Source organism: Thunnus thynnus, chromosome 8, assembly GCF_963924715.1.
Source record: "Thunnus thynnus chromosome 8, fThuThy2.1, whole genome shotgun sequence".
Taxonomy (NCBI): Eukaryota; Metazoa; Chordata; class Actinopteri; order Scombriformes; family Scombridae; genus Thunnus; species Thunnus thynnus.
This window is the reverse complement of record NC_089524.1, coordinates 13,280,669-13,293,892: the sequence shown is the minus strand read 5'-3', so window position 1 is coordinate 13,293,892 and position 13,224 is coordinate 13,280,669. Positions and strand designations below refer to the sequence as shown.

The 13,224-nt window shown below is 40.7% G+C and overlaps 1 protein-coding gene across 2 annotated transcripts in view; it reads left to right on the top strand.

Annotated features, from left to right (window-relative positions):
- The window catches only part of arid3a (AT-rich interactive domain 3A), a 51,949-nt gene that overhangs the window by 29,459 nt on the left and 9,266 nt on the right, over nt 1–13,224 (top strand). Inside the window, exons 4-7 of one of the 2 annotated variants that reach the window (XM_067596633.1) lie at nt 7,873–7,945; nt 9,916–10,099; nt 11,171–11,412; nt 11,775–12,062. In XM_067596633.1, the coding sequence (XP_067452734.1) occupies nt 7,873–7,945; nt 9,916–10,099; nt 11,171–11,412; nt 11,775–12,062 (787 nt within the window). Of the gene's footprint in view, nt 1–7,872; nt 7,946–9,915; nt 10,100–11,170; nt 11,413–11,771; nt 12,063–13,224 lie in introns of both variants that reach the window. The other variant, XM_067596632.1, reaches the window with a different exon arrangement.

Here is a 13,224-nt window from a genome sequence, read left to right as displayed (position 1 = left end):
TGTCACATGAGGCCTTTTGGAGGACCCGGTCAAGAGTTTAGCAGGAGCATTTTGGACCACTTGTAAACAATCCAGGGATGTTTTGCTGAGGCAGGAGAAGAGGGAGTTACAGCAGTCAAGACGGGGCGATATAAAAGCATGAATTAACATTTCCACCTTCGCTTGAGACACAATGAGCCTGAGCTTTTCAATGATTCTCAGCTGGAAAAAAACAAGAGCGAATCACAGCTGACTCACTGTTTAATAGAACACAGTGTATTATCTCAAGTTACTTATTTATTTTCTTAAACCTTCTGACCTATTAAAAGTCTCATTCCGTCAACAAATATTTTTGGTTCTCCAATACCATCTAGTTAATCAAGCTGAGAAAAAAAAGTTAACTATCTTGATATAAAATAAGTCTAGAGCTGCAACGATTAGTCGATTAATCGATGAGTCGATGAATAGAAAATTAATTGGCGTTTATTTTGACAATCGAATTATCGTTTCAGTATTTTTTTAAGCTATAATGCCAAAGATTAGCTTGTTTCAGTTTATCAAATGTGAGGATTTGATGCTTTTTTTGATGCACATGATAGTAAACTGAGTATTATTGGTTTTTGGACTGTTGATCAGACAAAACAAAACATTTGAAAACATCACCTTCAACTTAAGAAAGTTATAACCATAATTTTTCGCAATTTTCTGACATTTTATAGACAAACAATCTAGAAAATAATCGGCATATTAATCGATGATGAAAATAAGCATTAGTTGCAGCCCTAAATAAGTCCAATCTATTTTCTCTTTGAAAATATATCCGCTCTCTGCTTCCTCTTGCAGTGCACCATGATGTTAGTTTTGTAAATCAGACTTAAGGTCAACTGACTCGTGACTTCACTCTGCATTTATGAAGGTTGAAAACATAAATTTCATCAGTTTATGTACCTAAAATATTGAAGAGGTTCATCAGAAAGCTGACTGTGTAAACTGACCTGCTCAGTTCATGACCTTACAGTGATGAAGGTAATCGCATAATAGCTTCAATAGCCAGAGTATTGCATTCACTGCAATAAAATTGAATTATGGGCTTGCATGTATGCCCACTCAGTGAAATTCCTTCTATACACAGAAGAAACCTTGTTTCCACTGAGGCCAAATTTACAAGAACCCAAAGCTGATGAACCACCTGTAGGAACCAGGATTAAAATTAGCCTTGACCTCAGCTGGTGTCCAGTGGAGATCTCTGCTCTCTGTGAACACTTTCATCCAGAATTGACATTAAATAGAAATATATTTCATTGTATTTTTTCCTTGAACTACACATTTCATCAACATCTACGTAAATGTACAGCAGACAAAAAACAGTCACTAGTTGTTCTACAGACCCAAGAATATTCAGTTCTGGTTTGATCAGACTGCTGTGACCTCTGACCTCTGTGCTTTTAGTCATGTGTAATGTTACCACGCTAGAAACCGAAGCGTATCCTGGTTCAGATTCAGTTTGTCTTGTTACATTGTGACTGTAAACTATCACCTGATGTGTCACTGCATTGAAAACACAGAAGTTTATGTAAACAACATGACACACAATAACAGTGTTTTTACGATGAGCTGTAAATGAGGGTTTGACACTTATGAATCATCGATCAGTTTGTGTCAACACTGACGCTTTGTTGTGTTGCTTGAAGACTAATTAATATGTGCCATCACAGGAACAAAGGCGGTGCATTGCATCGTGGGATTAAAGTAATGTACATACTATGGACACTGGTTTGTTTGTGGGAATATTGAGGCGACGCTTTACTGGTGGTCGAGTTTGCTGTGGTACATTAATGACACCCATAAAGGGGCTTTGGTCAGAAACAATGCACTGTTTGAACACAGCTGATCATGTGTTCATGGGCCGTATCAAGACCCCCCCAGCCCAACCCTTCTCCCTACTAGCTATAATTTCCCTTCCCCCACTTTTGTGTGTGTGTGTGTGTTTTTTGGGGGTTTTTTTTACATTTTGTTTAAGGTTACTTTTCAGGTCTCTTTGTGTCAGTCCACCACTCATTCTTATATTTCAGTTAATTTGATATAGTTAGGCTTAAAAGACAGCAACCTTACATCAGTGGCGACACATAAAAAGAGGTAGAAATCCTCCTAGAACCACATCAGATGGTACTGAGTCGTTCTAGGAGGATTTCAACCCCTTTTTATTTTGAAGTTTTAGGGTAAAATCATTTAAATTGGTAAACTACAGTCTGTAATGCTCTGTCAGTTTGTATAAAGAGGAATTTTCCATTCAGCTTGATAAGTGTCAGCAGTGAACGTCCCCCCACCCAACTACATGCAGTTTTCACACATACATGCACCAGTGCACTGTTTCCTCTATAGATACCAGTTCTCGCTGAAAAATATAGGTTAAACATTGAAAAGAGTAATGAGAAGTCGCCCGCCCCTAAAACCATGCGCCAGAGTTTCAGTGATATTTTATTAAACTTTGAACTCTGTGTGTGTGTGTGTGTGTGTGTGTGTGTGTGTGTGTGTGTGTGTGTGTGTATATATACATGTTTGTTTGTGTGTGTGTCAGCGTCACCTCAAGGTGATTGAAGTGATTGGCAGGTGTAAGGGAGCATGTAGATGATATCCCCTGGTCTCCTCTCAGTTTTGGTTTTCAGTTGCAAAGCCTCTGTTTTGTGCTATGTGACACTTGTGTGCTACTGGCTTGCTAACTGCCATTTGCATTAACAGTGAAGTGAACCCCTCCCCCCCTCACACGCACACACACACACACACACACACACACATATACACTCCCCCCCCTTACAGTATTACCTATCACCACCACCCACCACTGCTGCTTTGATGACTGCGAAGCTGCAGCAACAGGCTGCTCTTTGGTAACTGATTATTTGCAGTATAAAACCGCTTTGTTTTCTGAGTCTAAGGCCTGTTTATAATTTATCTGCAGACAGGCTGCCTGTCGCTGACCTACATACACAGCCAGCGTGGGAAACATCAGTCAAACGCTAAATACTTGTTCATCTGTGGCTGTGAAGTCTGAAGTGTTGACACTCTGGCAGCTAACAAGCCAGCATTTGGTTAACTTTCCACTGCCACCATTTGTCACCATGACAAAATGTTGTCTTTGACGCAACAAAAGACGTGTGTAACCCTTCACCAACTCGTCTGTAATTTTTCTCCAGTGTTCGCTTTTTGAGGTGCTCGGAAAAAAAAGTTAATTAAACGTCAAGTTTTAAAAAGCCTGCAGCCTATTAAACAATCTGGAAATGTACAGTCTCTGAGTCAGCTTTGTGGTTTTAATGGGCTTTTTTTTTTTTTGTTCCAGGGGATTTGGTAGACGGGCGTGAACTGGCTCCCAGCGTTACCAGTTGGCCCAGTTTCTAGTCGTTTATCTAGTTTCTTGTCGTTTATCTGAATAGCAGAGCTTTAATCCAGGAGGGGCCCCAGTGCACATACTATAGACATGGAAACCTAAGCCTGCAACAACCACACCCACCTCGTGCCTGATAAAGTCTGTATGTGGGTGGGTGGATGGGTGGCAGGGAAGTTATAATGTACATAAGGCTTATTATATACGTGGAGCTGAGAGAGAAAGAGACAAACATGAAGAGTCAGAAACTGCTGGAAGTTGAGGAACAAATGGAGACGGAAAGAAAGACAGAAAGGAAAGACCGAAAGAAATAGATGCAGAGAAGCAAAGCCAACAGAGATAAAGAAATAAAAGAACAATGAGGGGGGGGGGGGGAAGAGATAAGACAGACAGACAGCGAGAAAAGATATGATGAGGGGGAGAGGGGGAGGGGGTGGCAGTGGTCTTGCCGGTTGGACAGGATCCTGATTGGCTGCCTTTGGTAAACCACTTGAGCGTCCCACTCTGATGATGTCACCTCTGCAGTAGGACGGAAACACCCCCCCCCCCAACTCACCCCATAGCTGTTTTTTCCAGCCATTGCCCTCCATAATGCAGCTGGTCCATTACCAGCCGCAGGTTGTCGTCTTTTTAAGTCATCCTACTGTATGAAGAGTGATGTACATTTGGAGCCACTGGACAAACCCTGTTTGGTTAAATTTTCTCACATTTTCCAGCTTTTCCGCATTATTTTCCTAGTTTTTGCTGTCAAGCTGTCCAACTAAAATGTTTTTTTTTTAATTATTAGCTACATTTACATGGACTACAGTAATTCAACTATAGACTTTGTTGTAAATAAGAAAATATTTGAATAAAACTGCTTCCATAGTCTGCTTGTAGAACGGTTCCATTTATAAATCCTTTTACCAGCAACAGAGCACAGCCTCCACAGCTTGTTACAGCATCAGTTAACTTCCGGTATTTAACTTCAAACCCTACCATTCTGTCATAGTGCTGACATGGTTTACCCTAATTTTGTCAGAAACGCTGTTTCAAGCTTCTCTTTTTTGCAGCTTTACATGCGACTAGATTTAGATGGTAGAGCATGCGTCATTTAGCAGTTTGATTGCTTTATGTTTCCTGCTGAGAGCCGCAAATTGCAGTGAGAAATGTGATAATTATGGTTTACGGTATAAATGGGACTTAAATCCTCTTCAGGAATTTGATTAAAATGAATTAATTGGTTTATTTTGAGTGTGTCCTTTCCAGGCATTTTCTTATTGGAAGTAGGGCTGCAACTAACAATATTTTCATAATCAATAAATCTGCCACTTTTTTCTTGATTAATTGATTAATTGTTTGGTCTGTAAAATGTCAGAAAATAGTGATAAATGACTGTGCAAGAGTCAAGAGTCAAAGGTGACATCTTCAGATGTCTGAACAACGGTTCAAAACCCAAAGATGTTTAATTAACTATCACATATGCCAAAGAAAAGCTTTAAATCATCACATTTGAGAAGTGGAAAACAAGAAATATTTGGCATTTATGCTTTAAAAATGACAATAAGCCGATTATTCAATTATTAAAATAGCTGCTGAATTTAATTTAATTGTCTGTCAGTCGATTAATCAACTAATGGTTGCAGCTCTAATTGGAAGTATTGTCTCAATCGGATTATTTTAAAAATCTTGCAGTCATGTAATCATAGCCTGTGACTTTGAGTACAGGATTCCTTTAATATATCAGTTACAAAAAAAACCTGGACAAACTGTTAAACCAAACACCATCACATAGATATGCTAACGTGAGCTGTGACACCTGGACATGTGATCAATGCAGTCTGAATACTCTCATTTATATACTGTCACTTCCTCCAGACGAACGTTCGCATGATAAAATCTGATGTTGAAAAAGGGAATTAGAGTCACAAACGTGACAGCAGGCAGAAACAGAAGATAACAGCTGCAAGAATTAAAGATTATTGTCACGTGTTCACTGATACAAAGCAGCATGCTGTGTCCATGTTTACAGTGAATACTGTATGAGACCTGAAACTGGATATGTATGAGTAAAAGTGATACCGTGAGCCAGTGTGTCCAGTTCACACACTTCACTTGTAGGCTGCCAGCTCCTTCAGTTGGCAGGGAAACAGCAAAACTTATCAACATGCCGCCTTTCAGCACCGTAACACTATAATTACTAATCTTTAAATCGCTGTGAATCACATGAAAATCTCAGCGTTGCTCTCTCTGACTACTGGTGTCATAAAGTAAAGGATTTTGTTTCTGTTTGAGTCTCTCAATGTGTGTGTGTGTGTGTGTTTTAATCATTTGAATACTGAAATGAATGCTCTCCAGTCAGCAGCCATGTTATTACATCTGGACCAGCAAGGATCTAAACCCTCCTGTTTCCATGTGACAGCGCACCCAACATGACACTAGGGAAATATTTGTTTGTGTGATTAGGACACAGAGAGAGAGAGAGAGAAAGAGAGGTATAGAGAGCGAATAAAGCAACGTCGGGGGATGGGAGTAGGGGGGTAATTTCCGAGATTTATGGCGCGGCACTTCACGAAATGCATGCATCCTGTAATTAAAACTCCCCCCTTTGCCTCCAGCAGGCCTGTACATTAGCAGGCATCCCCCCACCACCCCAACCACTTTAACCCTCTTCAGTCCAACAATCTCCACCCCACCACCCCCCCCCCTCACCCCCCCACCCACTAGATAATAAGATCTTATGGCGACTTGGCGTCACTAATGAGGGCTGAGTGCCACAATGAGGGTCAGTCTGTTAGTGGTTAGAGGCCACTGCTGTCACCATCATACACGACTTCAGCTGGACAAGCTTTTCATTTTTATTTTCTCTGGGCGGGTTAAATCTTAAAGTAACTGACCGAAACTTTCCTTCTGCTGAAGCCGTAGGAGGAGAAAAGGTGTTTTATTAACTTATTGATGTGGTGGCAGAGTAGCTTAGTAGTTGGCAAATAAGTCCACATGCACATAAATTTTAATCAGACCAGTTTGAGTTTTAGTGCACTCATTCACTGGTGACTTTATCAGTGATGAAGCAATTACAGGTCACAGGTTAAAATTGAAAATCAGTCACTTCTTTTTCAAGCAAAACTGTCAAATATTCTCTGGTTTCAGCTTCACCAGTTTCAGCTTTTCTCTGTTTTATATCATTTTAAACGGAATATATTTGGGTTTTTGACTGTTAGTCCCACAAAACAAGTAATTTGAACACGTTATATTTGCTTGAAAAATGACCACGATTGATGAATGATTAATTGATCATCAGAATAGTTGATAGAAATTATTTTCTGTCAGTCAAACTAATCAATGGTTAATCGAGGAGTCCATCGACTGAAAATTAGTCTGCAACTATTTTGATAATCGATTAATCGTTTCAGTCAATTTCTTAAGCAAAAGTGACAAAATATTCTTTGGTTTCAGCTTCTCCAATGTGGCAATTTGAGAAACAATTTGACGTGAAATTGAATATCTGAAGGTTTTGGACTGTTAATCAGACAAAACAAGCAAATTGAAGATATCACAGTGGCCTCTGAGAACTTGTGAATGCAATTTTTCCACTATTTCATAGGCTAAATGATTAACTGAGAAAATAATCTGCAGATGAATCAGTAAGGAAAATAGTTGCTGCCTTAATCATTTCAGTTGTCGTGCATCATGGCAAATTGCGCCATTTTTGTGCTGAGGTTGTTGCTTTCCTGTAATGTGATATTTGCAACATAAGGGTTAGCCATGGTTCCGCCTGCTAGCAGTGGGCTTTTATGACGCCTGTGTAGTAATAATATGCTGCTTTAGTTCTGTTTCTGTGGTTTTGTTTGGTTGTGCTCAGTTGTGCATTGTGTGTCACAACATGCCGTTTTCAATAATAGATTATGAAACTGGATTACCTCACGTAGACTGTGTGATATTGTTAACACTCGCAGAACTGTGAGCCGTGCTGACATGTCCTCGAGTTAGGTGCTGAAGCTGTGGCCCGTTCACTCTCTGATGAGAGAGCAAATGTTAGCATTAAGTGTATGCCATGTTTTGTTGACACATAAATAGAAAGACCTCCAACATGATGATGTTTCGCTGTCGCACTGGCAAACCACGCTGGAAAAACAACCACAGGCTCAATGGCCTTACTGTACTCCCCCGAGTGGGCGCCCCACTTTTACTGCTAACTTTCACTGAACTTTCCGGAGCCCGGGGCCCCGCTAGCAGCTGGACCCACATCAGGTTCTCATCAAGCCAGGCTGGTCCACAACATTTCTCTACGTGTCTGTTTCTCTGTCATCTCTCTGTATGATCAGAAGGCAGCTGATTGGTTTCTCATGACTGATCTTTAAGGCTGATTTATTTTGGCATTTTTGTCAAGACGGTGCTTCTCTTGCTGTCGCACATTGTGGCATTGGTTGTCATAGTAACAGTGACATCATGAGGTCATTTTTGTCTTCCATCTATCATCACATATTGAGATTGTTTTTGTGATAGCAGAATACCCTGTTTTCTCTCCACAGCTGTATGAACTGGATGGAGACCCAAAGAGGAAAGAGTTTCTGGATGACCTCTTCAGTTTCATGCAAAAAAGAGGTACGTAACTAACTTGCTTTCAGATTGTTGTCTGGATGTTTTTAACTGTTTCTATTCTGAAATATAGTTTTATGTTGTTTTTGTCTGTAGTCTATTAGTACTTATTTCCTGCATTTTAGTAATTAGTGTCAGCTGCATCAAAACATCACATCACATTTACTTCCATTCAGTTTCTTATCTTGTCATATTATATCTCCTCACTTCATCTCTAGCCAGTGTCCTAGCGAGAGTCTTAATAGATAGGGGATATAGAGAGGACGATCTCCCACCCGTCTTTCTCTTGAGAATCAACACCGACTACTCGTCTTTCACTCCGATGGGTGGGGTCTTTATTCATTTCAGATATGATTGCTTTATGGTCGTGCAACCTGTCGTCATTCCCAGGCTATAACTAGAAAAGACACGTCGTATCAGTGCCTGGGAATGGATTGGTTTACATTCCCGCCCTGCTGCTTGCCCACACTTCTACACTACACACACACACACACACACACAAACACAAACACTGACTCAGCCACCCTGCAGGATACTTATACTGGTGCCATACACAACATCAAAACTGTAAACTGAGGCATAATTTCTCCTCATCCAGACATCCATGTCCTATTGCAAATTGTGCAAGATTGTAATTTGCATGTTTTGGCAGCAGAAATTTCCAACGGCTCATTGTAGATGAAATACTAGGCAGCCGTTTTGATTTGACAGGTTGAATTATGTCTTATATAATCAGATCAGTGGGCCAACGACTGACATGAGAGACAACAGACATGTGCTCACAACTGAAAAACCAGCACTAGATGTTTACAGTGTCAGAGCTATCGCTAATGGGCGGGTCTGCCGAGTCCACTCTGAGAATCTGAGAGTGCCCTCTACAGGTCGTACTGATAACTGAGACATCACCCCTCAATACACAGAGATTCATCATATTTAATGTCAGCCTGAAGGTTGTGTTTGTGATCACTCAGTGTCTAAGTTAATGTAATTTAATGAAGGCTTTGATCTCACTTAATGGGAAAAGACATTTGTTACAGATAAATACAGAATTGTAGATGTTTTTGATTCATTATCACTGGTATGAGCCATAAGTATGTCAAGCAAACAGTTACTGGTTTGTCCATTTTGTGAGACACATTTACAAACGATAAGCTTTCCTCCTCTAGAATGCGTTTGTCTCGCAAAATTAAGAAGCATCTGTTACATTTTGAGATCCTCCAGCTCCTTCGACAGCTGGAGGGTGAATATAGTTTCCTGACCAGGGTAAAATATGCAGGGTGGAGAATAAATATGTCAATAAATAAACAGTTGGCTGGTAAAACAGTGAAAATGGCATGTTGTGAAGTTTAAGGCCTACAGGATACGCTTTCCAAATATATGCCGAACTTCAGAGATTCCCAGCAAGAACCAGTCCAGGAAAATATTTAAAGTATTTAACTGTCTATCCAGTGTCAAACTACACTTATACATCCTGTATATAATGGTACGCACCTTAATGTGAACATTTTTGTATTTATTATGTATAATGGGAACATTTTTGTACTTATTGTTATGTGTATGTTAGACTTTTTATTCTGTATTAATTGAGCACACTTGTCTCTTGTCTATATATGTTACACTGTGGCACTGGAACGAAATTTCACTCCTCTGTGTGTCCGGTGCATCGACAATAAGCTTGACTTGACTTAATTATGTAAACGATATATGGACATAGATAATGTAGGGTAACCACTAAACTCACTGCCACTTGTTTATTGAACAGAGATAAGAGCTGTTGTATTTAATGTTATTTTATCTTTACTATTAATTGTCATGTTTGTTATTGCTTAATACTCATATTGCATGCTTATATTCTAGTTTTCCCCCTGCTGTCTATGTACAGGAAGCTGCATGCTGTAGACATTTCCTGCCATGATAGAGTTTTGTTTTTTTTTTTTCTCTGTTGACCTTTCCGCTCTGTGTATCTGTTGTTCCAGGAACTCCTGTGAATCGTATTCCCATCATGGCCAAGCAGGTCCTGGATCTGTACATGCTCTACAGGCTGGTAACAGAGAAGGGCGGCCTGGTGGAGGTCATCAACAAGAAGCTGTGGAGGGAGATCACCAAGGGACTCAACCTGCCTACCTCAATCACCAGTGCAGCCTTCACCCTCCGCACACAGTCAGTACACACACACACAGAGTTTTTTTTCTCTTTGGTCTTTCACAGCTGAAAATTACTCATTTTGTTTCATTTTGGCTTACTGGATTCAAACATTTACAAGCTAAACATGCACGTAGCTTGTTTATTAGGCAGTTTTGCTGACCATTATCTTGCCAGAGTTTAAATCAGCAAAAGCGGTTCAAGTTTCAAGTAACTTTAGGTAGCCACAACTGTCATAACCGTAATCATTTTGTCCCGCTCAGCTATTCAAGCATGTGGAGCCGCTGGCTATCAGATGTCAACAACCATTTCGTTTGACCAATTAACCCCTGTGTTTGAAGTCATTTCCTGTAGTTGTGTCAGATTGCAGTACGTTCTCACTCCTGATTAGCTGCACCACAGATCTCTTCTTACAGGAACAAGTCTTGCATTTTCAAGCATCTTGTACCATTATTTAATATCTCCATTTATCGCTTCAAGTTAATGTCCATCTGCAATAATCAGGAGCTGCTACTGTAGCTAAAGGGGTACTCAAATGATTTAATAATTAGTTGTATTTCCATAAAGTTGGGGGATTTGTAAGAGTCAAATTAATAAAAGAAGCCACAGAGGCATGTGTAGTCTCAAGAATGAGTCGAACTCTAAAAACAATGACTCTGACTCTTCCCATAATGCAACTTGATAACATCTTTTGTTAGTCCCTCCATGCCCGGTAAATGGCCTTGTCTGTTAAACTCCTCCTCACATTTTTTCCACAGGATTTCTCTTAAAAATGTGTAGCATCCAAGCCTAAGCTGAGAAAAACCTGATGACACCACCCGCATTACTTTTTTCTGATTTTAAAAAGCTCCATCCAGAGCCACAGGAGACGTTTTCACAGGTTCAAAAGTAATTCCCAGGATGAGCAAACTGATCTTGATGTTTAAAATTGGCTGACTTGCCCTTTAAGTTGAGTTTAAGTTCATTTTAAGGCTTTGCATATGTTTTAGGAACAGATTTTCACCAGAAGGCCAAACGTAAATGTCTCAAATACACTCAGCTATGTTAAGAAGCTGCTAACCAAACATAAATACACTGTGTCCCTTGTAGATACATGAAGTACCTGTACCCGTATGAATGTGATAAGAGGGGTCTGAGCAACCCCAACGAGCTCCAGGCGGCCATCGACAGTAATCGGCGGGAGGGCCGACGACAGAGCTTCGGCAGCTCCCTCTTCACATACTCCCCCAACGGGACGCCCACCATGCTCTCCTCGCCCAAGATCCCCAGTGTGGGCATGACAGTGAGCACCAACGGGGCCTCGCTGACCCCCATCCAGAAGATCAAGAAAGGTGAGATTCACTGTTGGAAGGAAGTGGTGTTTGAAATCGATGTCATTTTGAGTTATAAAAAACATTAAATTATCTGTATACATCTGCCCTGCACTCGACTGCAAACTGTTTCTTGTTGGTGAAGGCAGGACGTTGGTTACAAAAGGAAGCAAAGTTAAAACATCTCAGCAGTAAGAGATCTTAACTGGGGAGTTATATGTTTCTCATGTTAGGTTTTTGTGACAGTTTGTTTGTCACTTTGCTCAGGGAGGAACCTAAATATATCTGTGCTAGGCAGATCACATCAACACATCATATTCAGCTGAACGCGCAAAGCTGAAGTTCCTCTTTTCTCCTTTGTCTCCTCTCTGTCTGACTAGAAGAGGAGGGAGGCCAACCTCTACCAGGGATCGGTGTGGCTCGCTTGCCAGCGGGGGCATTGGCAGGTCACTCGGTGGCTTCTGTGCAGGCGGCAGCAGCCCAGGCAGCAATGGCGGCTCAGGTGGCGGCTCTGGAGCAGCTGAGGGACAAACTGGAGGCTGGGGAGCCACCAGAGAAGAAGATGGCGCTGCCGGCCGAGGAACACCACCGACTGCTGCAGAGAGCGCTGCAACACAACCTCCTGGCCATGACCGCCCAGATACCTATGAACATCCGCATCAACAACCAAGGTACTGAATGCATTTCAGCTAATATGAGCAGAACAGAGCAACCAGTCAGACATGATTTTCATGTTTTCACATCAGATCAAAGAGTGAAAGTTCCCTCTGGATTGATGAAATTCCTCCACTATCTGATCAACTGGAGGTGAAAGCTAGAACCTGCTTTACAGAGTTACAGAACTACAATTTCCATATAATACCTCCCAGATGCAAAACTTCATCTTTAACTGGAAAAACCAAACTGTCCCGTCTCCTCTTTGAATTTATGTTTTATCTCTATTAGGTTCAAGAAAATTCATATTTGTCCATCTGTTTACATCAGATAGGATTGAGGTCATTTGGTTCAACAGACATCAATACTTGTGAATTATCTGCATAAAAATTAAAAATGTAACTCCTGGTGATTAGTGACGTTGCCTAAAGGTAACGTGTACATGGATTATAAGAGATGCTGCACAATGCTGCTTTGAGAAATTCCAAAATCTATATTCATGTAACCAGAATTACAATAATCAATCAGCTCAAAGTATGTTCCTCCACAGAGATATGACCGAACCAATCAGTGACGGCAACAGATCTACAGACTTTTCCCTACACTCTGGATTAGGCCAGAAAATGTAGCCAGAAATAATCCATACCATAGCACAGTTTACGTGCTTTGTTTTTGTTTTGTTGAAAAGAGAGCTGAATAGAGGCATTAATGCATATCAGTATTTCTACATCGCAGTTTATGTGGGAAATCATTTAACATTTCATTGTAAAACCCTAGAATGTCTTTGAGCTTAATTTCACATATTCTCACGCTTGCTGACAGTTAGTGTCTCAAAACATTCTTGTCATCTTGCCACAAACCACAGCGCCCAACAGTGAGGAAGGAACTCATAGCAAGCCTATATGTTGACCCGTTTAGCTTTCGAAGCAGCATGCATGCATACATACAGTACACATGTGTCTGTCTATGTGGGGATTCCCTCCTTCTGCTAGCAGCCACTTTGATCTTATAGCTGGGTTTCACTCAGTTTGTGATAGAGCACGCTGTTTCTCAGTAGTGATCATACAAGTGACTTCTAAGAAATGTTCAATTGGATTGTTCTGCAAGTGCACATACAGAGTTGCTTGTGCTGAGACTACTGTGTACTTGAAGTTTGTTTAAAGGGGATATATCCTGCAC